The following is a 26,124-nucleotide window of genomic DNA, read 5'->3' on the forward strand; positions in this document are numbered from 1 at the left end:
TGAGAACCTGTCATTTCAAGGTACTATGCTAAAGAAGAACCAAAGATATTTACAAGGTGAGTCCCTCCCCCTAAAGAACCTACTGTCTAAAGAGAGGATAAAACAAATGCACAAACAAATTTGAGAGCTTACATTGTATTTAGCTGTGATGATGCAGTGGAAGGAATATAGGTTAAATACAATCTCAGTGATTCTCAACTCTTACTGTGCATCAGGATCACCCGAATGTGTATTGCTGCTATTGTGGTGTGTGTGTGTGTGTGTGTGTGTGTCTCTGTGTGTCTGTGTGTCTGTGTCTGTGTGTTTTAAAATATTCGTGCCTTGGTCCCACCCCTAGAAATTCTGATGCACTGGGACTCTCGCCTCTAGACTAGAGTGAGTCCTGGACATCGGTTTTTTGTTTTTGTTTTGTTTTTTTTAATCAGTATTTTTTAAACTTCCACCAGGTGATTCTAATAAGTACTAGGGTTGACTGTCATTGGGCTACATGAATTATTTGTTAAAATATTAGGAACCACACTTGATTATATCCTTGTAGAATTCAAAGCCTTGTCCAAGATAAAATGAAGGAAGCAAATGGGTATTTGTTGGTGCCTCCTTATCTTGTTACTAAGCAGATAGATAGGGAGTGAAGGCAGGGCCTTCATATATAGTTAAGCAGTTTGCTGAAGTGCACACAGGTGTCTGGCCAAGGGTTCAAGAGAGAGCTGTAATCCATCTCTGTCTCTCATCAAGCCTTGCGTGTGTGAGACTTCCCTCAGCCCATAGCGGGCACCTGTTTTGCTAATTGGCCCAAAGGACTGGGGGTGGCCCTGCAAAGTGGAATCACAGTTGGGGTTGGTTACACTTTAAGAATTAGTAACAGGCTAATGAAGTTCTGCTTTTTTAGCCCCTGTGCAGCAGAGTTCACTGCCTGTTAACATTTGGGTGACTAAACCTTTTAACGTTAATTAAGTGGTGCCAGGATGTGGCGGAGGAGACACTGACAAGCTGTACTAGACCCACCCACAGACAGAACAAAAATAGCTCTGCTGGGAATTATGGATCCTAGGCTTCCTTAGTCAGGTTAACTTGTTAGGGCAAAGAGAACCAACAGCTAGGTCAAATATGCTCATCACTGATGGTCATTCTCAGTATCATATGGCAAAAGTTAATACATACTAATTTTCTTTGTGGGACAAATTTCATAAAATAGATCTCTATTTTTTTTACCCAGTTTTCCAGCAAGAAAAGTTGTAAGTGTTTGCTGAATTCTTTGCATCTTTCCTTTTCCAAAGGTAAAAGATTTAACAGGGACAGGGAGGGGGCCCTTTTATGAACTATAAAAAAAATTAGCTTCATTCCAATGTCCTCTTAATTTAGCTACTATTATGATTTCCATGAATGTCTAAGGAAAGAGCAAACACCTCTGCTTTTTTTAAGTCCACTTGCCAGCATAGCTCAGCCTTTCTGAGCAAAGTGCAGCCCTCGCTGCAGCGCAGATGAAAGACGCTTATACATTTGAGTCTATTTTTCAGTAGGTTTCTGTATTTTGAGTTTAATTTGATTCTTACAGAACAGACCACTAGTACCTATAAATCTTTGATACAAGTATACAAGGTTAAAAGAGATTTGATTTAAGGATGAATCAGGGAAGCATGAATACCATATATTTGTATTTTATAAAGACATGTATACACTACCAAACGTAAGGTAGATAGCTAGTGGGAAGCAGCCGCATAGCACAGGGAGATCAGCTCGGTGCTTGTGACCGCCTGGAGGAGTGGGATAGGGAGGGTGGGAGGGAGGGAGACGCAAGAGGGAAGAGATATGGGAACATGTGTATACGTATAACTGATTCACTTTGTTATACAGCAGAAACTAACACACCATTGTAAAGCAATTATACTCCAATACAGATGTAAAAAAAAAAAATAAAGACATGAATGAAGGTAAAACCAAAGGACACAAATCTGAAAGTAGGTTTAATTCAGGCCTCATTTACTTCACCAGTCTAGTTCAGGATTGGAACATTTCTTTGGTACTTCTGATGACTCAGGTTGACAGAATGGGGGCTACATAAGAAAATGTTTATTTAATTGATTTACATACAGGCCTGGAGACAACGTAGTTTAGTAGAAGGAGCTTGGAATCTACTTGGCTCTGGGGACCTTGGACAAGTCACTTAGTCCTCCGAGCCTGTCCCTCATCTGGAAAGGGGTGTCTCAAACACTTAGTTTGCAGTTGCATGTGTTAGAAAGAGAAAGGATGGTCTAGTACAGAAGAGCATCCAGAATAGTGTCTGATACATTAGTGTTCCATGTATGGATGCCATTTTCATTATTGCATATAAACAACACCGGAAACTGTACAGTCTGTCAGGTGAAAACATGGTGGGAGAAATAGGAGCATGACCTCTGACAGTGGTTTCTCTCTCCCCAGCGCTAGGACTGAGGGATTAATCCATGTTCATTTATACTTTCATTTAACAAATGTTGAGCACCATCTACATGTTGAACAAGTTGGGCACGGCCCCGTTCCCCTGGTACTCCTTCTAGAAAGGGAGGAGATAGGTAATTGAATGAATAAAAGAATTTTGTTGATAAGTGAAATGAAGATTAAAGAGAGCGGCAAGTGATAGTGATTTGGGGGTTTCACTTCAGATTTGGAAGGGTAGGAAGGCCTCTTAGAGGTGGTGACATTTAAACTGAAATCTGAGTTGGGAGAGGACATGATGACCTGAGGGAAGAGCAGTCCGGGCAGTGGGAACAGTAAATGCAAATTCCCTGAGGTAGAAATGACTTCAGTGAATCTGAAGAACAAGAAGCCACAGGTGTGGCTGGAGTGTGGAAGGGGAGAAGCAGGAAATGAGGTCAAAGAGACAGGCAAGGTCAGACTTCAAAGGGCTTTGTACATTTTATATACCACAGGCCTTGGTGCTACTCTTGTGAGTCTGTGCCTCTAAATGTAGATACATGTTGTTTCATTTCATTCATTGTACCACTTTTAGAATCTGCGATGACAAATGTGAAACTAGTATAGGGCCCATCATGTAAATGGAATGGTTCCCAGTTTGGTTTCTCCTAAGGTAGGAATTCTCAGATGTGTTCAGGTGTCAGAACATCTGGACATTATGGTGCTGTTTTTAGAACACATGAAATATTGCAATGATCAGTTCCATCTCTGCACAAGGAAGGGTTTTCCCAGTAGAAAAATCTGACTGTATTATACATACTCTGATCTTTAGATCACAAGAAGTAACCATACATAAAATTTTTAATCCTCATTTCCAGGCTTTCTTATTGGTTTTTATTAACTAGTATTTCCTAATAGACAAGCTAAAAAAATTACTGAAGAAAACCTAAATTTGAGTAAAACATATCCATTAGCTGTGTGTGTGTGTGTGAGAGAGAGAGAGAAAGAGAATTTATGTTGGTACTGGAAGATCAGTGGTTCCAGTTGCATGGTTTCTCTATTCCAAAGGGCCTAAAGGCAAAAGTTAGGTAAAGCCATAACAGGAAAGCTTTTGCTTCCCAATTTTTTATTAGCAGCAGTAAACTCTTAGAACTGTGTGCTTACTGTAGGGACTGAAAAGTAGGGGCCAGCTTTTATCTCTTCCATGGCCTAAGAAGAACAGAGATCCCATCAGAGGCTCCCGGGGATAGCAGTGGAATTACAGGAAGCAGAATGCTCTAGCTGGTGGAAGAGAAGAAAATGGGTGACCAGTCTTCCCAGGGCTACTTGGGGAAGAATTTTCCCAGAGAGTTATATCAGTGTATGGTGCAAGCCCTCCTGCAGCTCTTAATACCCGAATCCCTGGAAGCATATTCCTGTCCATCAGGGCCCACCTGTTTCTTGCCTAAACGTGTCTTCACCCTCTGCCTTAGATCATGGGAGCCATTATCAGTGACTTGGTGCTGGGGGAGACAAATGGGAGGAAGGGGTGGGTAGCTATTTTATCAGTTGGCCTCAGTTGGAAGTCTGAATTAGTTTAGCCAAAAAAAAGTGTGTTCTAATAGTGTGATTAGGTGATTAGCTACAGTGATTAATTAGTTAATTAAGAATGATTAGCTATGTCACTACTTTTTTTTTTTAAGCAAAGCTTTCCTTTTTTAAAAAAAATTAATTTATTTTTGGCTGCGTTGGCTCTTCGTTGTTACGTGCCGGCTTTCTCTAGTTGCGGTGAGCGGGGGCTACTCTTTGTTGTGGTGCGTGGGCTTCTCATTGCGGTGGCTTCTCTTGTGGCGGAGCACGGGCTCTAGGCAATGGGCTTCAGTAGTTGTGGCACGTGGGCTCAGTAGTTGTGGCTCACGGGCTGTAGAGCGCAGGCTCAGTAGTTGTGGCACACAGGCTTAGTTGCTCTGCGGCATGTGGGATCTTCCCGGACTAGGGATCAAACCTGTGTCCCCTGCATTGGCAGGCGGATTCTTAACCACTGCGCCACTAGGGAAGTCCGCTATATCACTATTAATATGTTACTTCAGGTACTTTTATTTGGGGGAGGGGGTGGTGAGGAGAACATAAGTGATTTGGAGTTGGAAACTGTCTGCTTTGTTAAATTGACAAAATTTTGATCTCCGTGCTGCCCCATTGTGAGATAGGTTTCTCATAAAATTGGAAAAATAGCTGAAATAAATGAATATCAGTTTTCTGGTGTAGTGAATAACTGACGCTCTCTTGGACCACCTGTATTAAAAAGGAGAAAAATAACATTCTGTGGTCTTGTGCTTCTCATCAATACGGTCTTTTACAACCGTGTTATTACAGGCGACTGATTAAACACAATTTAATCAAGGTTTACCGGACAATTCCAAGGAGGCTGTGAATGCTCTATTTTAGACCAGGCTACATAGTAACTGCTAATTTATCCAGATCCCAAACAGTGATAAAGCTCAGCAAGGTGGGAGTTTCCAAAGCCCTGGAGCATATGTTGATGTCTTTTGAATCATGAAGGAAAAGTTCAGTTATAGTTTGTGTTACGTGAATTTTATTTTCTTCTTTGAAAATTGCTATGTATATCCTATGTGGAAATGCCCAACCAAACATTGAAAGTGGCGGGGAAACTATTTTCACAAAGTATGTGAATCGGACCCACCCTGGTGGGGTGGGGGGTTGAAGATTGGCTCAGCAACTGAAGGGTTACAAGAGGAGGTGCCCTAGAAACTGGGGAACTCTGTGGAGGGGGAAAAAGTTCATCCGGATATACTGCTAAGTGAAAAAACATCAAGTTAACGAACAATATATTATGACCCTCTGCATATTAAAACAAATCTATATGTGGTTGTCAATGTGTAGAAAAGGGTCTAGAAGAATGGGGATTACTTCTGAGGCATGTCGAAGGGAAACTTACTTTTCATCCTTCAGTCTTTGGTTTTGTTTGAATTTTTTTTTAATTTTATTTATTTATTTATTTTATATACCAGGTTCTTATCAGTTATCTATTTTATACATAGTAGTGTATATATGTCAATCCCAATCTTCCATTTCCCCCCTGCTCGCTTTCCCCCTTTGGTGTCCATACGTTTGTTCTCTACATCTGTGTCTCTATTTCTGCCTTGCAAACCGGTTCATCTGTACCATTTTTCTAGATTCCACAGTTTTGTTTGAATTTCTATAGGGAACACGTATTACTTTTGTGAATGTTAGGAATAAAAAAATTAAAATAAATTAATTAAAAATTAAAAAATTTAAAAAAAAGATTGTAAGAAACTAAATAAGAGAAATCGTTTTGCCCTGTTGAGGCTGACAGTAAGTGGAAGGTGCTATTATACATCCAGAGTGTGGTGTGGGGCAGCCCTCAATTCCATGTTGCCTAGAGTTTCCGGGGGCCAAGGCAGCCGGACAGGTAGACTCCAAGAGAGACTGATTCAGTGACTTGGGCAGGTGGAGTTTGCATGTGGTTGTTTTACTGATGTGATTACAGTTGATCCTTGTACAGCATGGGTTTGAACTGCACGGGTCACTTATACTCAGGTATTTTTTAAGAGTAAATACTACAGTACTACACAGTTCAAGTTGGTTGAATCCACGGCTGCAGAGGAACCTCGGATACAGAGGGCTGACTATAAGTTATATGTGGATTAACTCCTGTGCTGTTCAAGGGTCAACTGTTATATATAATACTTGGAGCAATAGTTTTGTTTTTGTTTTTTGGTCGCACTGTGTGGCTTGTAGAATCTTATTTCCTCCACCAGGGTTTGGACCCGGGCCCTCGGCAGTGAAAGCGCAGAGTCCTAACCCCTGGACTGCCAGGGAACTCCCAATAGCCTTTCAAATTAAAGAAACCTCAAAAGATTGGCTAATCCATGCTGATAGCAGTGCCTTTGGTGCACACAGGTATACAAATCTCTGTGTGCTGAAGGGGTCTCAGAGGACATAACCATTCTCAGTTTATAGGGTTTTGCAGGGAAAACTATAAGAGACGCATAAGCATTTTTGTTTCTTTAGTCACTTGGAAAGAATAATACCTTCATTTTGTCCTTATTCTTTGAGGATCTTAAAGAAGAATACCACATTAAATGCTGAAATCTGCATATTTGCAAACCATTGAAGATGTTAGAGGTGCCAGCATTTGAATGTCTCATTAGCGAGGTGAGAGGAAAGGCAAAACTCATCCTTTGGACATACAGGCATACCTCCTTTTATTGCACTTCTCTTTATTGCATTCGCAGATACTGCATTTTTTACAAATTGCGGGGTTTTGGTAACCCTGTGTTGACCAAGTCTATCGACGCCATTTTTCAAATAGCACTTGCTCACTTTGTGTCTGTGTCACATTTTGGTAATTCTCACAGTATATTTGTTCTGGTGATCTGTGATCAGTGATCTTTGATGTTACTGTTGTAATTGTTTTGGGGTGCCACGAATCACACCCCGACAAGACTGCAAACTTAATTGGTAAATGTTGTATGTGTTCTGACTGCTCCACTGACTGGCCTTTCCCCATCCCTCTCCCTCTCCTTGGGCTCCTTATTCCCTGAGACACAGCAATATTGAAATTAGCCCCTCAATGGCCTCTAAGTGTTCAGGTGAAAGGAAGAGTCATAGGTCTCTCACTTTAAATCAAAAACTAAGAATGTTTAAGCTCAGGGAGGAAGGCATGTTGAAAGCCGAAATAGGCCAAAAGCTGGGCCTCTTTCACCAGTTAGCCAAGTTGTGAACGCAAAGGAAAAGTCCTCGAAGGAAGTTAAAAGTTCTCCAGTGAACACACGAATGTCTCCCTAACATAAAAGTACAAGATGAAGCAGGTAGTGCTGATGTAGAATCTACAGCAAGTTATCCAGAAGATCTAGCTGAGATAATTCATGAAGGAGGGTACACTAAACAACAGATTTTCAGTGTAGATGAAGCAGCATTCTATTGGGAAAAGATGCCATGTAGGACTTTCATAGCTAGAAAGAAGAAGGCAATGCCTGGCTTCAGAGGACAAGCTGACTTTCTTGATAGGGGCTAATACAGCTGGTGACTCTAATTTTAAGCCAGTGCTCATTGACCATTCTGAAAATCCTAGTGCCTTTAAGAATTATGCTAAATCTATTCTGGCTGTGCTTTATAAATGGGACAATAAAGCCTGGATAACAGCACATCTGTTTACAACATATTTTACTGAGTATTTTAAGCCCACTGTTGAGACCTACTGCTCAGGAAAAAAATGCCTTTCAAAATACTACTGCTCATTGACAATTCACCTGGTCACCCAAGAGCTCTGATAGAGATGTACCCATGAGGTTAACATTATTTTCATGCCTGCTAGCACAACATCCATTTTGCAGCCCATGGATTAAGGAGTAATTCCAACTTTCAAGTCTTATTATTTAAGAAATACATTTCTTAAGGCTATAGCTGCCATAGCTAATGATTCCTCTGATGGATCTGGACAAAGTAAATTGAAAACCTTCTGGAAAGGATTCACCATTCTAAATGCCATTAAGAACGTTAGTGATTCATGGAAGGAGGTCAGAATTTCAACATGAACAGGAGTTTGAAAGAAGTTGATTCCAACCCTCATGGATGACCTTGAGGGGTTCCGGACTTAAGTGGAGGAAGTAATTGCAGTTGTGGTGGAAATAGCAAGAGAACTAGAATTAGAAATGGAGCCTGAAGATGCGACTGAATTGCTGCAATCTTATGAGAGAACATTAATGGATAAGGAGTTGCTTCTTATGGATGAGCAAAGAAAGTGGTTAGCATTTTTTAGCAATAAAGTATTTTTTATTTAAGGTATGTACATTGTCTTTTTAGACATAATGCTGTTGCATGGCTACAGTATAGTATAAACATAACTTTTATGTGCACTGAGAAACTAAAAAAGTCATGTGACTTGCTTTATTGCAACATTTGCTTCATTGTGGTGTTCTGGAACCGAACTTGCAATATCTCTGAGGTCTGCCTGTACTTTTAAACTATACAAAAATGACGAAAGGAAAAGCATGATCATTTTTTTAAATCAGAAAACGTTTTAATTGCCTTTTTTATTGTGTGCCTTATTTAATTCCCATAATAGAGCCATAAATATCGTGGATTATGGATAGCTGCTTACATAAATAATGTATCCTCTCTCTTTCCCTTCTATCAAGATTGAAAAGGCCAAACCCATTAAATGTGGAACATTTGGTGCCACATCTTTACAGCAGAGATACTTAGCTACTGGAGATTTTGCTGGAAACCTTCATATATGGTAAGATTATTTCATCAGTGTTAAGACATGAGATAAGCAATTTTTTTGATAGTTGTGTTACTCTTCCTCTGAAAGAATTCTAACTTTGAAATGTTTTTTGTTAAATTTTAACTATTTATAAGAATATGACAGTTACCTCATATGTATTTTTAGATTTCATGTTCAATATCCATTTTAAAATACTAACATATTTTTCTTTAGCTGTTTCAAATAATGTTTTTAATATTTATTTCCACACATACTGTTTGGTGCTAGCATTTAATATCCATATTTGTAAACAAAGGGCTCTTCCCCTCCACCATGAAGGATACACTATATAAAAATGCTCGTGTATAACACTAAAAAATTAGATATCATTTACATTTTAAAAAGATACTTGGCATTACAGAATGAAACACTGTATTTTTGTATGTTTTAATTTTTTAACATAGAACTCTCAATTCATTAAAACTTTTTCTTTTAATGCTTTAGCTGAGTACAAGTTTTTAGGAACACATCTGTTGAGTAAATCAAGATAAACCTGTTTCGCATGAGCAAAATCACAAGTGTGCCAAATGCTTTTATAATGTTCTTTTTTTAATAAATGTATTTATTTTTGGCTGCATTGGGTGTTTGTTGCTGTGCGCAGGCTTTCTCTAGTTGAGGCAGACGGGGGGCTGCTCTTCGTTGCGGTGCACGGGCTTCTCATTAAGTTGGCTTCTCATTGCGGTGGCTTCTCTTGTTGCGGAGCGGTGACTTCTCTTGTTGCAGAGCGCTGGCTCTAGGTGCGCAGGCTCAGTAGTTGCGGCACTCGGGCTTAGTTGCTCTGCGGCATGTGGGATCTTCCCAGACCAGGGCTCGAACCCGTGTCCCCTGCATTGGCAGGTGGATTCTCAACCACTGCGCAACCAGGGAAATCCCCCAAGTGCTTTTAATTTTCGTGTTTTACCTAGAGTTATTTCCTCATATTTAAATTAGAGTTGAATGAATTGAAATCCTCTGTAATTACTGTTCAACAATATCTCTTAAACATGTAAAGTATACAGTAATGTTCTAGAGGAACTGTCTTCCCTACATTATGTTTTCTATTGTGACCTTTCTTGATTCTAACTTAGAATTTGCTATTTGTAATTACATTACATTGATATATTTATCTGTCTTAGAGTCATAATATAACATAGAATGAAGCTATTTTAATTCCCCTTGCTTTAACTACTTAATAATTAAGTTAGCATTTATTAGAATGCATTAGTTTTTACCTGCTGTGTCATAAACTTTCAAAGAACTTGGGAGAGAGACCAGTCTGAGTATTATTTTTTAAAATAAATATATTTCAACACAAGAATATGCAACAAATATAACGGTTGACTATCTCCCTAATAGAGCTTCCTAGTATAGTGCACATATTACTGCTTTATTTTCATTGGTGAGTCATAATTTCATGTTAAAAGAAGTGATGTTTCAAAGTCTGTGGAAACAGTAAAACAGTTCTTTTAAATAGAACCTCAGTCCTGTTTAGTCTCTTGATGCTTTCACAATTACGCCACAAAGATAAACATCATCTCTAAACTAGGCTGAACTTCTCAAATTTTGATTTGCAAGATTTTACTGATAAATCTGGGCCCAGTAATAAATTGGGATTACGTGTCATGAAGAGCTATGTTCATTAAAAAAGAAGAAATATAAGTTGTTAAAAACTGACTTGTTAAAAAGAAATGTGGAAGGAGGCTCCAGTAGAAAAGCAGAAGAGGCAGGGAAGGGCTGGGAGGCAAGAGAAGGGTGTATTAGCATAACCTACTTCAGCCACTCACCCAGCCCTGTAGTGTAGTCTTCAGGCACACATAGGAGTGGGTACTTTTCCTGCATTCCCTTCACTTAACTAACCTAGAATTAGACAGACTTCATCCAGTTTGACTATAATATTTATTGTGACCAGCATGATGATAAACTGAAAAACATAACTAGTTGAAAATCAGTGTGGAACTCAGTGAGAAAATATTATTAAGGAAGAAAGGTATACAAAGTAAACACTGCTCATAGTTTAATCTCTCAAAAAATCCCAAGATCAAACTACCAAGACTACTTTGGAAATATTCAAAATCACTTTGCATTTACTCTGTATTTAAAGCAGTGATTATCAGACCTCAGTGTACCAGAAAGTCAGCAGATTTGGGGCCCCATCCCAGATATACTTATTCATTATGTCTGGGGAGGAGCCCGTGAATCTGCATTTATTAACAAGCATACGTGGTAATTCATGTGCAGAGGTCCTAGATCGATCATCTTTGAGGACCACTGAGGAAAGTGGGCTCAGGATTTAGAATTCCAAGTTGAATGATGACAACTCTCATTGAGACCTTGAAAGAAGCTAAAGTGGAGAGGAAAATTTGGAAGTAAGTGTGTAAATTACCTTAACTGCAAAACCCTTATTTTTAAACAAAAAATCTCAATATGGCATGCATTCTTAAATTTGAGTAGTATACTAAACATTTGGGGCATGTGTAAGTAAGAAGCTGTGTTCTGTTGTTTAGGAATTTGGAAGCTCCAGAGATCCCAGTATATTCCGTACAGGGCCATAAAGAAATTATAAATACTATAGATGGTGTAGGTGGACTCGGAATCGGGGAAGGGGCACCTGAAATTGTGACCGGCAGCCGAGACGGTAAGTCAGAATATTGTGTGTATTTTACTTTTTTTATTTTTAGGGAAGTCTCTGTGCAACAGTATATTCTATGTGGAAATCTTCCTCAATCCTTGATCCCCTAAACCTAACATTCTACTCTTTTGATAGGCAGGTTTGATTGCGTATCCCTCAGTTGTTTCAGACTTCGGGGGTATTTCAAGTTAGAGGCATAGCACTTACTATTTTAGTTTTGAGCTCGTTCAACTGTTGACAACCATAGTTTCCTCTGAACCTTGAGGACTTAAAATGTCTCTGCAGGTTTTTGAGGCAGCTGTTGACACACTGTGGGTGGCAGCGTTTTTCTTTCCTTGCAAAGCAGAATTAGTACTTGTGAAAATGGTCGTATTGACAGCTGCTTGAACACTGCAGTTCTGTGGTCTTTCCGCTGAGCATTGTAGAAAGCTCCAAGAGCTCCAACTCTGCTTTTCCCCCCTGCAGTGACAAACAAGGGAAGGTCTTTCGGTGTCCTGAGCTGTTCTGAATGTAACAGAGTCAGAATTTTTGTTGCTTCACAAGGGGTGTGTAAGTGATTTGGTACCTTAGTTGGTTCAGCTAGTTTTTTAGTGGCTGCTCAAGACCATGAGGAAATTGTTTCCAAAGAAAAGTGGAATTTACTTTTCTAATAGTTTCTCAAGAGCAGCTGTGTTTTAGAAATCAGGTATTTTTTTTCCAATCATAGAAACAGTGTGGAATATAGAAGGAAAAATAACAGTCTGCTACACCAGCATAACTATTAGATTTGTTTTCCTTTCCAGTCATAGATACAATTTTACATGTATTATCAGTGTAAATACGATTTTGTATCTTATTTATTTAATGTTTTGTCCTTATGTAAATATTGCTGTTTCCATGTGGTTTTCATAATTATCATTTTAATGACTTCATAATATTCCATCCTGTGGATGTGTCACAGTGTCCTTAGCCATGCCCCTGTTAATGAGCATTTGATTTGCTTTAAGTTTTTGTTTATTTTGGGAGAGTGACTTTAAAATAATGAAGAAATGAGTATCATGTATATAGCTCTTTTGGAATAATCATACTTTATGATTTAAAAAAATTGTCAAACTTTCCAAAGTACCTGTTTACCTTATCAGCTACAGTAGATGAGGTAGATTTCCAGTCCACCCTACCAGCATTGATTTCCTTTCTTCCCCCCTAATTTTAGAGATAAAATGGTATTCCATTCCGACTTGTGTTAACTTCTTTCTATATTTGTTTATTAGTTAATTTTGCTTTGCGAATTGTCTATTTGTGTTCTTTTCTCATTTAACTGTTACGGACTTAATATAAATGTTATCAATTTGTATGAACCCTGTAGAATGATGTAACTCGTCACATTTGTAGGAAATTTATTTCTTCTTGAAGCAGCCTTTTTAATGACCAACTTTATTTTATCCCTGATGATAAGTCTAGTGGAATATCTTCCCTTTTCCTGGATTTATTATCCTTTTTTAATAATTTTTTTACCCTTTTCCTGTTCTCACTTAGGCCTTTTAGCCACTTTATTATGTCTTTGTGTTTCTCAAAGTTAGTGACACTAGCTAGTTAGTTATCCTGTAATTTGCATTAAAATGAGGGAGTTGAAATTAAATTGAGAAGAATTATTTGTTACTTTTATTAACTCCTTCTTTCTCCTTTATTGCCACGGGGAAATTAAACTTAATTGTATATGAAATGGTATTCTAAAACTCCAAATAAGAAATCATAGACGTAAAAATTACTTTATCCATCTGCATAAGAAAAATGGCAATGATTATATGAGTAGTAAGGAAAAAGCATTAAAATGACGCTGGCTTTATTCTAAATAAATACTACATTTGTTTTAGTCTTAAACCAAGAAAATAAGACATGATTTGAATTACATAACATTTGTGTTTGCCTTGTCAATCATATCTTGTTGATGATGACTTAGGAACAGTTGTTGGCTTTTGTGTGTATCTATTAATCGGAAACCAAATCAGGCAGTAACATGTGGGTTATATCTCTGATATTAAGTGCAACTTGCCCAATTGGAAGTCATAAAAATGTGAATATTTTTCAGGTACTATAACATCTGTAATACCTTCATGTACATAGGAAGCCATATGAAGAGAATGCAGAAAGAAATGTCATCATTCACTATTGAATTTTGCCAACTCACTTTTTTTAATGTCAGGAACCGTGAAGGTGTGGGACCCAAGGCAAAAAGATGATCCTGTTGCTAATATGGAACCTGTACAAGGAGAAAACAAGAGAGACTGTTGGACGGTGGCATTTGGTAAATTACTGAAGTACCCTTGCATTTGAAGTATCAGATTGTAAAAAGGACAGTGCTTCAAGAAAGTCCTAATAGTCTCTTTATAGTCTGTTTTGTGGATTATCTGACAGTTTATTGAGGCAAATAGACATGGTGTTTAATGGCAGCCTCTGGGGCCTAGGTTTGAATCCTCACTGTGCTATTTATTGGTTGTGTGTCCTGGGGCAGGTTATCAAGCTTCTCTGTTTTTTGCTTGCTTCATTTATAAAATGGAAGTAACAAATAATAGTGTTGTTGTGAGGATTCAGTTAGTACATGTAAAGTGCTTAGATATTAAGTGCTCAAAAATATTTGCTATTTTTATGTACTTCCGTTTAACTTGATAATATTGACCTAGTTTAGAACCAAATGCCATTAGTGAAACTAAGTAGAGCCTCAGATGCGAATGGTAACCTAACAAATCCTACATTTTACTATGTACAGAGTATGTTTATTTTCTAGAAAATAGTTATGCCATTACAGAATTATTTCTTATAAAGTTGTTAACCATGTTCCTCTAGTAATATACTTAAAATGAGTATTGATCTTGTAGGACTAATTGATGTTTGCCCTTGTATCTCTTACTGAGCACCAAAATTACAATCATTTTTGCTACTAAAGGATGTGGGCCGGGACTTCCCTGGTGGTCCCGTGGTTAAGACTCTGCCCTCCCAGTGCAGGGGGCACAGGTTTGATCCCCTGGTCCAGGAACTAAGATCCCACATGCCACACAGTGCAGCCAAAGATTTAAAAAAAAAGGAAGAAAGGATATGGGCCATATTTCATTTTAAACCTTTATTTTCTTATATAAGCCAGTGTAGTTAACAGACATAAAAGTGAGATTAAATGATATATGTGAACTGTTTAGCTTTTTATGTTATTTTTAAATTGAATTGTTATTTAATCAGAGGAAAGTTTTAGATTTCCGATTTAAAAATTAAATTACCACTGCAATTGAGAGATTTCATTGTGTGTGTATATTATAATTACTCTGCGTGTATATATATTACAAGCAATAATATAAACTGAAGACATGCACACTTGTGCAGAAATTTCAGTTAGTGTTTAGAATCGTCATATAAAAATATATGTAATAATTAAAAAGTAATTAACTTTGGGTCCATTAAAGGCTTTTTATCATTGATCTAAGGGACATAAGTGCCATTTTAAATGTAGGACATTAAATTTAAAGAAAGAACATTTATCCATTGATTTGACCATTTTTTGTTTGTTTGTTTTTGTAAATGCCAAGTATGTGCATAGCTGTGGTCATACAAAGGTGAAACAGACTCGTATTCTTGCCTCAAAAAGCTTGTAATTTTAGTAAAGAGGGCATGCTATCTACATTAATTATAGTATGAGGTAGGAGTGATAAAAGGTCACAGAAGCATGGATAAATGCAGAAGGAATCCCAAGGGAGTGATAACTGGAGAGGAAGAACATACTAACCTCAGACCAAGGATATGTAGCATTTGAACCACTGAAATAGGGAGGGGATTGCAAGCATTGGGAGGAAGGTACAGAGAAGGAATGGTGGTAGGAATAGCCTTAAAGATGGCACAGGGCCATGGCCAGAGGTGTTTCGATGGTCTGGAGGTAGTGGTAAACCTTTGGAGGCTTTTGCAAGGATGAGATATGATCAGAGCTTTAGGAAAACTGAAGTGGTGTCATGTAGGGGAGAGAGGTGAGTGGCAGAGGGAATATGAGCTCCGAAGCTCTTTGCAACATTCCAGGAAACACGTAGGTTAGATGCAATAAGAAGGGAGCAGAGCGGGTCGATTCAGAAGATAATATTGTGGCAAAAGAAATAAAATTTGGCAGGTTTTTTGAGATGAGGAACAAGGGAAAGGATTATTTCCAAGGTGACTGAATTTTGAGGCTGAATGTAGGGTGAATGATGTTATTAATTGAAGAAGTGCCACAGAGGATATGATGGTTTGTAAAGGAAGATGGTGAGGTCAGTTTTAGACATCATGAGTTTCAGATGCTGTCGTGTCATCTCGGTGGAGCCTACAGTGGAAATGCAGGGCTGGAGTCTATGAGAAAAAGGGAGTTGCAAGCAGCAGAGAACAAAGGCATTGGGTTAAGATGCCCACAGAGCCTGGCACAGTTAACAGGGGCTTCCCTCTCACCTAACACATTTTCCTCAGCAAGAGGTACTCTGGAAAAAAAAATCCCTGGATCCGAGCAGGATGTGTTTCACTGCAGATTATAGATTTACTTTGGGTGCCATCATCCATACAACTAAAAATACATCACAGTGCACCACAGCTTATCTGAGGTTTCCTTGCAAAGACGAGATAACACCAGAACAACATTTTGCAAAATATAAATAAGTTTAAAGTAGTTTCTATTGGCATTCAAATATAGTTACTGCCAAAGAAAGCAATGGAAGCCTAGCTGTATTTATTCTACCAAATCCTACTACCATTTGAACTGTTAGTCTTTGCAAATAGAGAATAGAGAGAATTTGAAATCCAATAAACACTTTCATATATCCCTTGAGTATACAATCTCAATGAATGAGCTTTTTCTTGTAAACAATATTAGATACCAAATTAATAATCTTGATGTCCTGTCAGGGTTAATAAAATGAGATTCTACCTAATGTGATTTCTTCACCTGATTTGATACAAGTTATCTGTGTAGTTTCGTAAGTTTTTTTTTTAGCAGTCTTCATATGAGCATTTATGAAGGTCTGAAATGTCGTGTTTTGATTTCCAGGCAGTGCTTACAATCAAGAGGAACGTGTAGTGTGTGCTGGCTATGACAACGGAGACATCAAGCTGTTTGATCTCAGAAATATGTCATTACGGTGGGAGGCAAATATAAAAAATGGGGTAACGTACATTTGGATTCTTTCCAGATTCTCTCAGTGTGTTTTTACCCACCCTGAACTACTACAAAAGGAAAGCTCCTCTAATAACTCATTTCAGTAAAACCCCTCTGTGCATGTATGGTTTTAACCTTTTGGGGCTTAACCTTGGAGGGTCTGATAAAAATCAGGGATGCTCTCATCAGAAAGTGAACACACACCCAGATGTGGTGTGATGTACCAGGTGAGTCACTACGCCCGTGGCCCATCTGTGGACTCCTGTGGGCCATGCAGTGTGGTATTAAAATGACCTAGTAAGAGGCCGCCTTCTGCTAATGTCAGGCAGCTTGAACTTGTAATAGCCTCCCAAGTACTTTCAGGTTTTTGGTTCCCAGGTTGTACATCTTTAGTGAAGAATGTGGTTCCCTCCTGTTTTCTCTAGTCAGCCTTGACTTAACTTTATAAAATAATTACATAATAACAGTAAAAAGCTAAATTATGGCTTTCCAAATGTACCCACGAGAACAGGGTACCCTAGATGATTTTGTGGATCTTATTAACCAAGAAGAAATTTTTATAGTTACAAGTATTTGATATATGGATTCAAAGATAAAGTGATTATTTAAAATGCTTTCACATGAGCTGATAATGTTAAAGTTGTTTTACTTAGTTTGAAAGAACCTCTTGAATAATAATCGTTGTTAAATGAATGATCACTAATAAATATTCTCTATCTTCAGGTATGTAGCTTGGAGTTTGACAGAAAAGACATAAGTATGAATAAGTTAGTAGCTACGTCTCTGGAAGGAAAGTTTCATGTTTTTGACATGAGAACACAGCATCCAACCAAAGGTTTTGCTTCTGTTTCAGAAAAGGTAAATATGAGGGAAATGTCTTTCTATGAAGAGGAATATTTGCTATAGCTTGTTTTAGACTGATAAATAGAATGAGTCACCAAGTTCCTTCCAGGTTTTTATATGAAGGGAGCTATTTTTAATATATTGTAGGATCTTGACAAGTTTTTCTGTGCAAAAAGTACTTTTCTAAAGTTTGTCAATTTTAGACTTTTTTTTTTTATTGAAGTGTAGTTGATTTACAGTGTTGTACCACTCTCTGCTAGACTTCTTGATTATAATAAAGGCCTCAGTTGGTAATGACTCTTATTTTGTAGTTTAGGAGCAATCGCAAGAAAACTAGCTGGTTTAGGAATTTGGTCAACAAAACCTAGCCTGGTGTTTCCTAATAAATATATATTTGTATTAATACCTAATTATATACTTTTAGGTATATGCCAATATATATTCCATACTAATTATATACTTTGCAAAGTATATCAACATATATACATTATGTCATTTCATCACATTTTATTTTTATATTCCAGTTTGATATATTAAATGAGATTATTTAAAGTGCTAATCACTGTGATTGGCACATAGTGGCAATGTAAATATAAATTTATTTATTCATACATACATATATGCATACTTTGCCTTGTTCCAAATAGTATTTTAGGTAGCTTAGAGGGAAACATTTGGTATTACAACATTAGAAAAATTGATGAAGAAAGCTGCACAAATGGAAAACACTGGTTTAAAAAACTGAAGTTGATGTCTGGAGTAAGGGGACTGCATAAAATTCATGCTGAAACATCTTGTCATTTGCAAGAGATGTGTTGGAAATGTCACTGAGCTTTCTTGAATATAAAAATAAAGAAAAATCAGTTATAGATTTGTAGTTTCCATAAGATTAAAATATGTAAGTTGCTCAGGAAATAAAAATTCACTCCCTTGCTCCCTTCCCCTATGTCATGGAGTCAGTAGTACTTCCCAAACCTTCCTATTTTGTCTTATTTCATTATTAAAATAATTATTATTGCATGTAAATTACTGTTACTGCCTGATGAACTATATTCTTAAGGTAACTAACTATACACTATAATATTGTTTGCCTTTGTCATTTCAGAAGTATCTATCCACAACATAAAGCACTTACTAAATTGTTCCAAATACAAGTGCAACACATTTCTCATTAACGGGAAATTATAGTGTGTCTCCAAAATTTTTTTGTTACGTTTAGTTAATCCAGTAATTGCTAAATCTGTCAAATACATGACGGTGTATTTTAACAAGTCATTTCCCCTCTTTTTGCTTTTTATCAACTTCCAGGAGAAAAAGAGAAGTTTAAGCTACAAAACAAATTAAGGTTTAACAGCTTGAACCTAATCACTTGAGGACTCACACACTTAAAGTGTGCATTTTGAGATATGTGTTTTTCTCTGCTAATGGTAATTCTCTTAAAAGACTATTAAAATCAAATGTCAAGACTGATCATCAACTAAAATGCAAAGTGTCTTATGTGTGGCTTAGCTCAAGCTGGCTGGTCTCATTGCTTCTATAAAGCAGAAGTCTTTCCTCCCTCCCTCCCTCCCTTCCTCTCTCTCCCTCTCCCTCTCCCTGTCTTGTTAAATTCTCCACAGTGAATGTAGCATTATTAGGATTGATTTACAAGCTGTTAACCTTCATCCAGTTGCCATTTCTATCTTTTTGTTTAATATGACTGATAAAGGCCTGGGCTTATTATAACCATAAACACCGTCTATAAGTCCTCCTGGTACTTATTTTGAAGACTAGACAAGTCAAATAGTGTAAATTGAAGGTAAGACTCTGAGAGCTTTACATTAAAATTCATTCTGTTTATGGGAACTCTCAGTACTTTCCACTCAGTTTTGCTGTGAACATAAAACTGCTCTAAAAAGATAAAGTCTATTAAAAAGAAGTTCAATCTATCCTTTTTTTCCCTTTAGGAAGAAGTATTTCTTTGTATTTTGAGGCTTTTTTCCTCCTTAGAGTGAGCTAGAGATATTTAAATTATTTGTGTAATTTGTATGATACTATAAGGTTAAATGTTAAGACTTTTAATCTGATAATCTTTTTTTTTAATCCAGCAGTACTTTGTTTTGTAAAACAGTAAAGAGGAATGGTTCTTTTCCTAATTCCTGATGGGCCCCTGTAACTCTCTGTAGCCATTGTAAAGAGAAGTGCCAGAAAATAGTTAACTTTTATAATAGTAACTATAATTGAAGTGATAGAAGCTGTTGAAATTGTTGTTGAAGTGATAGAGGTAAAAATCTTTTTTTTTTACAGGTTTCTCTTCTAGGACGGTCTTTTTTTCCTCTATTTTATTGAAGTGTAGTTGATTTACAATGTTGTGTTAATTTCTGCTGTACAGTGAAGTGATTCAGTTAACATATATATACATTATTTTTCACATTCTTTTCCATTATGGTTTATCACAGGATATTGAATATAGTTCCCTGTGCAATACAAGTAGGACCTTGTTGTTTACCATCCTGTATATAATAGTTTGCATCTGCTAATCCCAAACTCCCAATCCATCCCTCCCTCACCCCTCTTCTCCCTTGGCAACCACAAATCTGTTCTCTCTTTATCATATAAACTTATAAACCACTTGTGTGCCTCTCATTCTGTTCAGGCTCATAAATCTACTGTGTGGCAGGTCCGACACCTACCACAGAACAGAGAGCTCTTCCTGACAGCGGGAGGCGCCGGCAGCCTGCACCTCTGGAAGTAGTAAGTCCCTACCAGTGCACAGTGCTCCTTTTTAAGTTACTTGTGGGTGTGAAGTAGGATTCGATTAAACTTTTTGTCTGTTTTTCCTCCTTTGACTTGGTTCATTTTGATAAGATTTTAAATTTCATGGTATTACATAAGCATTACTCTCTAAGCCTTTTTTTTACTCATATACTTATTTTATACTTTGTAAATATTAACATTCTTTTGACACACCAAATATGTATTTTAGTGACATCTTCCATATATTAGAGTAGCTCACGAACAATTCTTTTCATAGATTTGAAATCATGCTTTTTGCTAGTTTTTTTAAAAAATAGGAAAACTTTGACCAAAGGCTTTTGTGAAATATTATAATTCAGCCATTAGAGCAGTACCTCTAGAAGAAAGGAAGAGGGTTGAAATTCTTAGTTTTGGTTCCTGATAATTGACTTGCCCAAGTTCAGGTAACATCACTATGATAGAATGGACACAGAGCATGAGGACCCTGACTGGTCTCCAGGAAAAGCCTTGTCATTGCATTTGAGCATCAACCCTTACTAGATATTTGCCTTTTCCAGTGGGATTTTCTCTTTCCTATAGATTCTTTCTTCTTTTCCACTTAGAAAAGACCCTCTAACATTTCTTTTAAGGTAGATTTAGTATTGATGAACTGTTTTAGTTTTTCCTTGTCTGAGAAGTTTTTTTTATCTCTCCTTCTCTTTTAAATGATAATCTTGCTGGGTAGAGTATCCTAGGTTGCAGATTTTTCCCTTGCAGAACTTTGAATATATCATGCCACTCCCTTCTGACCTGCAAAGTTTCTGCAGAAAAATTAGCTGATAGCCTTATGGGGATTCCCTTGTATATGGCTTTTTGTTTTTCTCTTGCTGCCTTTAGAATGTTTGTACACTTAATGTTATCCCAGAGATCTCTTAAACTGTTTTCATTTTTTTAAAATAAATTTATTTATTTTATTTATTTATTTTTGGCTGCATTGGGTCTTCATTGCTGCACGTGGGCTTTCTCTAGTTGTGGTGAGCGGGGGCTACTCTTTGTTGCGGTGCGTGGGCTTCTCATTGCGGTGGCTTCTCTTGTTGCGGAGCATGGGCTCTAGGCATGCGGGCTTCAGTAGTTGTGGCTCATGGGCTCTAGAGCACAGGCTTAGTAGTTGTGGCGCATGGGCTTAGTTGCTCCGCGGCATGTGGGATCTTCCCGGACCAGGGCTTGAACCCATGTCCCCTGCATTGGCAAGCGGATTCTTAACCACTGTGCCACCAGGGAAGTCCCTGTTTTCATTTTTTAAGATTTGTTTTTCTTTTTGCTCTTCTAATTGGGTGATTTTCATTATCCTATTTTCCAGATCATTTATGTGTTCTTTTGTATCACTTACTGGTATTCATTCCTTCTTGTATTTTTTTTTTCACCTATTGAGTTCTTAATTTCTGATTGGGTCTTTTTTTTTTTTTTTTTGCTGCATTGCGCCTTTGTTGCTGCGCACAGGCTTCTCATTGCGGTGGCTTCTCTTGTTGCGGAGCACGGGCTCTAGAGCACAGGTTCAGTAGTTGTGGCTCACGGGCTTAGTTGCTGCACGGCATGTGGGATCTTCCCGGACCAGGGATCAAACCCGTGTCCCCTGCATTGGCAGGTGGATTCTTTTTTTTTTTTTTTTTTTTTTTTTAAACATCTTTATTGGGGTATAATTGCTTTACAATTGTGTGTTAGTTTCTGCTTTATAATAAAGTGAATCAGTTATACATATACATATGTTCCCATATGTCTTCCCTCTTGCGTCTCCCTCCCTCCCACTCTCCCTATCCCACCCCTCCAGGCTGTCACAAAGCACCGAGCTAATATCCCTGTGCCTTGCGGCTGCTTCCCCCTAGCTATCTACCTTACTAAGTTTGTTAGTGTGTATATGTCCATGACTCTCTCTCGCCCTGTCAAAGCTCACCCTTCCCCCTCCCCATATCCTCAAGTCCGTTCTCCAGTAGGTCTGCGTCTTTATTCCTGTCTTACCCCTAGGTTCTTCATGACATTTTTTTTCCCCTTAAATTCCATATATATGCGTTAGCATACGGTATTTGTCTTTTTCTTTCTGACTTACTTCACTCTGTATGACAGACTCTAGGTCTATCCATCTCATTACAAATAGCTCAATTTCATTTCTTTTTAAGGCTGAGTAATATTCCATTGTATATATGTGCCACATCTTCTTTATCCATTCATCCGATGATGGGCGCTTAGGTTGTTTCCATCTCCGGGCTATTGTAAATAGAGCTGCAATGAACATTTTGGTACATGACTCTTTTTGAATTATGGTTTTCTCAGGGTATATGCCCAGTAGTGGGATTGCTGGGTCATATGGTAATTCTATTTGTAGTTTTTTAAGGAACCTCCATACTGTTCTCCATAGTGGCTGAACCAATTCACATTCCCACCAGCAGTGCAAGAGTGTTCCCTTTTCTCCACACCCTCTCCAGCATTTATTGTTTCTAGATTTTTTGATGATGGCCATTCTGACTGGTGTGAGATGATATCTCATTGTAGTTTTGATTTGCATTTCTCTAATGATTAATGATGTTGAGCATTCTTTCATGTGTTTGTTGGCATTCTGTATATCTTCTTTGGAGAAATGTCTATTTAGGTCTTCTGCCCATTTTTGGATTGGGTTGTTTGTTTTTTTGTTATTGAGCTGCATGAGCTGCTTGTAAATTTTGGAGATTAATCCTTTGTCAGTTGCTTCATTTGCAAATATTTTCTCCCATTCTGAGGGTTGTCTTTTGGTCTTGATTATGGTTTCCTTTGCTGTGCAAAAGCTTTGAAGTTTCATTAGGTCCCATTTGTTTATTTTTGTTTTTATTTCCATTACTCTAGGAGGTGGGTCAGAAAGGATCTTGCTGTGATTTATGTCATAGAGTGTTCTGCCTATGTTTTCCTCTAAGAGTTTGATAGTTTCTGGCCTTACATTTAGGTCTTTAATCCATTTTGAGCTTATTTTTGTGTATGGTGTTAGGGAGTGATCTAATCTCATACTTTTACATGTACCTGTCCAGTTTTCCCAGCACCATTTATTGAAGAGGCTGTCCTTTCTCCACTGTACATTCCTGCCACCTTTATCAAAGATAAGGTGTCCATATGTGCGTGGGTTTATCGCTGGGCTTTCTATCCTGTTCCATTGATCTATCTTTCTGTTTTTGTGCCAGTACCATACTGTCTTGATTACTGTAGCTTTGTAGTATAGTCTGAAGTCAGGGAGCCTGATTCCTCCAGCTCCTTTTCTCGTTCTCAAGATTGCTTTGGCTATTCGGGGTCTTTTGTGTTTCCATACAAATTGTGAAATTTTTTGTTCTAGTTCTGTGAAAAATGCCAGTGGTAGTTTGATAGGGATTGCATTGAATCTGTAGATTGCTTTGGGTAGTAGAGTCATTTTCACAATGTTGATTCTTCCCATCCAAGAACATGGTATATCTCTCCATCTATTTGTATCATCTTTAATTTCTTTTATCAGTGTCTTATAATTTTCTGCATACAGGTTTTTCGTCTCCTTAGGTAGGTTTATTCCTAGATATTTTATTCTTTTTGTTGCAGTGGTAAATGGAAGTGTTTTCTTGATTTCACTTTCAGATTTTTCATCATTAGTATATAGGAATGCCAGAGATTTCTGTGCATTAACTTTGTATCCTGCTACTTTACCAAATTCATTGATTAGCTCTAGTAGTTTTCTGGTAGCATCTTTAGGATTCTCTATGTATAGTATCATGTCATCTGCAAACAGTGACAGCTTTACTTCTTCTTTTCCGATTTGGATTCCTTTTATTTCCTTTTCTTCTCTGATTGCTGTGGCTAAAACTTCCAAAACTATGTTGAATAAGAGTGGTGAGAGTGGGCAACCTTGTCTTGTTCCTGATCTTAGTGGAAATGCTTTCAGTTTTTCACCATTGAGGATGATGTTTGCTGTGGGCTTGTCATATATGGCCTTTATTATGTTGAGGAAAGTTCCCTCTATGCCTATTTTCTGCAGGGTTTTTAGCATAAATGGGTGTTGAATTTTGTCGAAAGCTTTCTCTGCATCTCTTGAGATGATCATATGGTTTTTCTCCTTCAATTTGTTAATATGGTTTATCACATTGATAGATTTGCGTATATTGAAGAATCCTTGCATTCCTGGAATAAACCCCACTTGATCATGGTGTATGATCCTTTTAATGTGCTGTTGGATTCTGTTTGCTAGTATTTTGTTGAGGATTTTTGCATCTATGTTCATCAGTGATATTGGCCTGTAGTTTTCTTTCTTTGTGACATCCTTGTCTGGTTTTGGTATCAAGGTGATGGTGGCCTCGTAGAAGGAATTTGGGAGTGTTCTTCCCTCTGCTATATTTTGGAAGAGTTTGAGAAGGATAGGTGTTAGCTCTTCTCTAAACGTTTGATAGAATTCACCTGTGAAGGCATCTGGTCCTGGGCTTTTGTTTGTTGGAAGATTTTTAATGACAGTTTCAATTTCAGTGCTTGTGATTGGTCTGTTCATATTTTCTATTTCTTCCTGATTCAGTCTTGGCAGGTTGTGCATTTCTAAGAATTTGTCCATTTCTTCCAGATTGTCCATTTTATTGGCATAGAGTTGCTTGTAGTAATCTCTTATGATTTTTTTTATTTCTGCAGTGTCAGTTGTTACTTCTCCTTTTTCATTTCTAATTCTATTGATTTGAGTCTTCTCCCTTTTTTTCTTGATGAGTCTGGCTAGTGGTTTATCTATTTTGTTTATCTTCTCAAAGAACCAGCTTTTAGTTTTATTGATCTTTGCTATCGTTTCCTTCATTTCTTTTTCATTTATTTCTGATCTGATTTTTATGATTTCTTTCCTTCTGCTAGCTTTGGGGTTTTTTTGTTCTTCTTTCTCTAATTGCTTGAGGTGCAAGGTTAGGTTGTTTATTCGAGATGTTTCCTGCTTCTTAAGGTGGGCTTGTATTGCTATAAACTTCCCCCTTAGAACTGCTTTTGCTGCATCCCATAGGTTTTGGGTCGTTGTGTCTCCATTGTCATTTGTTTCTAGGTATTTTTTTATTTCCTCTTTGATTTCTTCAGTGATCACTTCATTATTAAGTAGTGTATTGTTTAGCTTCCATGTGTTTGTATTTTTTACAGATCTTTTCCTGTAATTGATATCTAGTCTCATGGCGTTGTGGTCAGAAAAGATACTTGATACAATTTCAATTTTCTTAAATTTACCAAGGCTTGATTTGTGACCCAAGATATGATCTATCCTGGAGAATGTTCCATGAGCACTTGAGAAAAATGTGTATTCTGTTGTTTTTGGATGGAGTGTCCTATAAATATCAATTAAGTCCATCTTGTTTAATGTATCATTTAAAGCTTGTGTTTCCTTATTTATTTTCATTTTGGATGATCTGTCCATGGGTGAAAGTGGGGTGTTAAAGTCCCCTACTATGAATGTGTTACTGTCAATCTCCCCTTTTATGGCTGTTAGTATTTGCCTTATGTATTGAGGTGCTCCTATGTTGGGTGCATAAATATTTACAATTGTTATATCTTCTTCTTGAATCGATCCCTTGATCATTATGTAGTGTCCTTCTTTGTCTCTTGTAATAGTCCTTATTTTAAAGTCTATTTTGTCTGATATGAGAATTGCTACTCCAGCTTTCTTTTGGTTTCCATTTGCATGGAATATCTTTTTCCATCCCCTTATTTTCAGTCTGTATGTGTCTCTAGGTCTGAAGTGGGTCTCTTGTAGACAGCATATATAAGGGTCTTGTTTTTGTATCCATTCAGCCAATCTGTGTCTTTTGGTGGGAGCATTTAGTCCATTTACATTTAAGGTAATTATCGATATGTATGTTCCTATTCCCATTTTCTATATTGTTTTGGGTTCGTTATTATAGGTCTTTTCCTTCTCTTGTGTTCCTTGTCTAGAGAAGTTCCTTTAGCATTTGCTGTAAAGCTGGTTTGGTGGTGCTAAACTCTCTCAGCTTTTGCTTGTCTGTAAAGGTTTTAATTTCTCCATCAAATCTGAATGAGATCCTTGCTGGGTAAAGTAGCCTTGGTTGCAGGTTTTTCTCCTTCATCACTTTCAGTATGTCCTGCCACTCCCTTCTGGCTTGTAGGGTTTCTGCTGAGAGATCAGCT

The 26,124-nt window shown here is 37.5% G+C and overlaps 1 protein-coding gene across 2 annotated transcripts in view; it reads left to right on the forward strand.

The window, feature by feature from the left end:
* The window catches only part of DNAAF10 (dynein axonemal assembly factor 10), a 35,288-nt gene that overhangs the window by 2,555 nt on the left and 6,609 nt on the right, over window positions 1–26,124 (forward strand). Inside the window, exons 1-7 of one of the 2 annotated variants that reach the window (XM_089923078.1) lie at window positions 3,914–6,570; window positions 8,556–8,656; window positions 11,167–11,297; window positions 13,474–13,575; window positions 16,318–16,433; window positions 17,149–17,283; window positions 19,904–20,001. In XM_089923078.1, coding sequence (XP_089779204.1) covers window positions 6,532–6,570; window positions 8,556–8,656; window positions 11,167–11,297; window positions 13,474–13,575; window positions 16,318–16,433; window positions 17,149–17,283; window positions 19,904–20,001 — 722 coding nt within the window. In that variant the 5' untranslated portion in view covers window positions 3,914–6,531. Of the gene's footprint in view, window positions 1–3,913; window positions 6,571–8,555; window positions 8,657–11,166; window positions 11,298–13,473; window positions 13,576–16,317; window positions 16,434–17,148; window positions 17,284–19,903; window positions 20,002–26,124 lie in introns of those variants that run through there. The other variant, XM_022597349.3, reaches the window with a different exon arrangement.

This window comes from Delphinapterus leucas, chromosome 13 (assembly GCF_059928025.1).
Source record: "Delphinapterus leucas isolate spDelLeu-1000000601 "Yukka" chromosome 13, BTC_Dleu_Yukka2, whole genome shotgun sequence".
Lineage (NCBI taxonomy): Eukaryota > Metazoa > Chordata > Mammalia > Artiodactyla > Monodontidae > Delphinapterus > Delphinapterus leucas.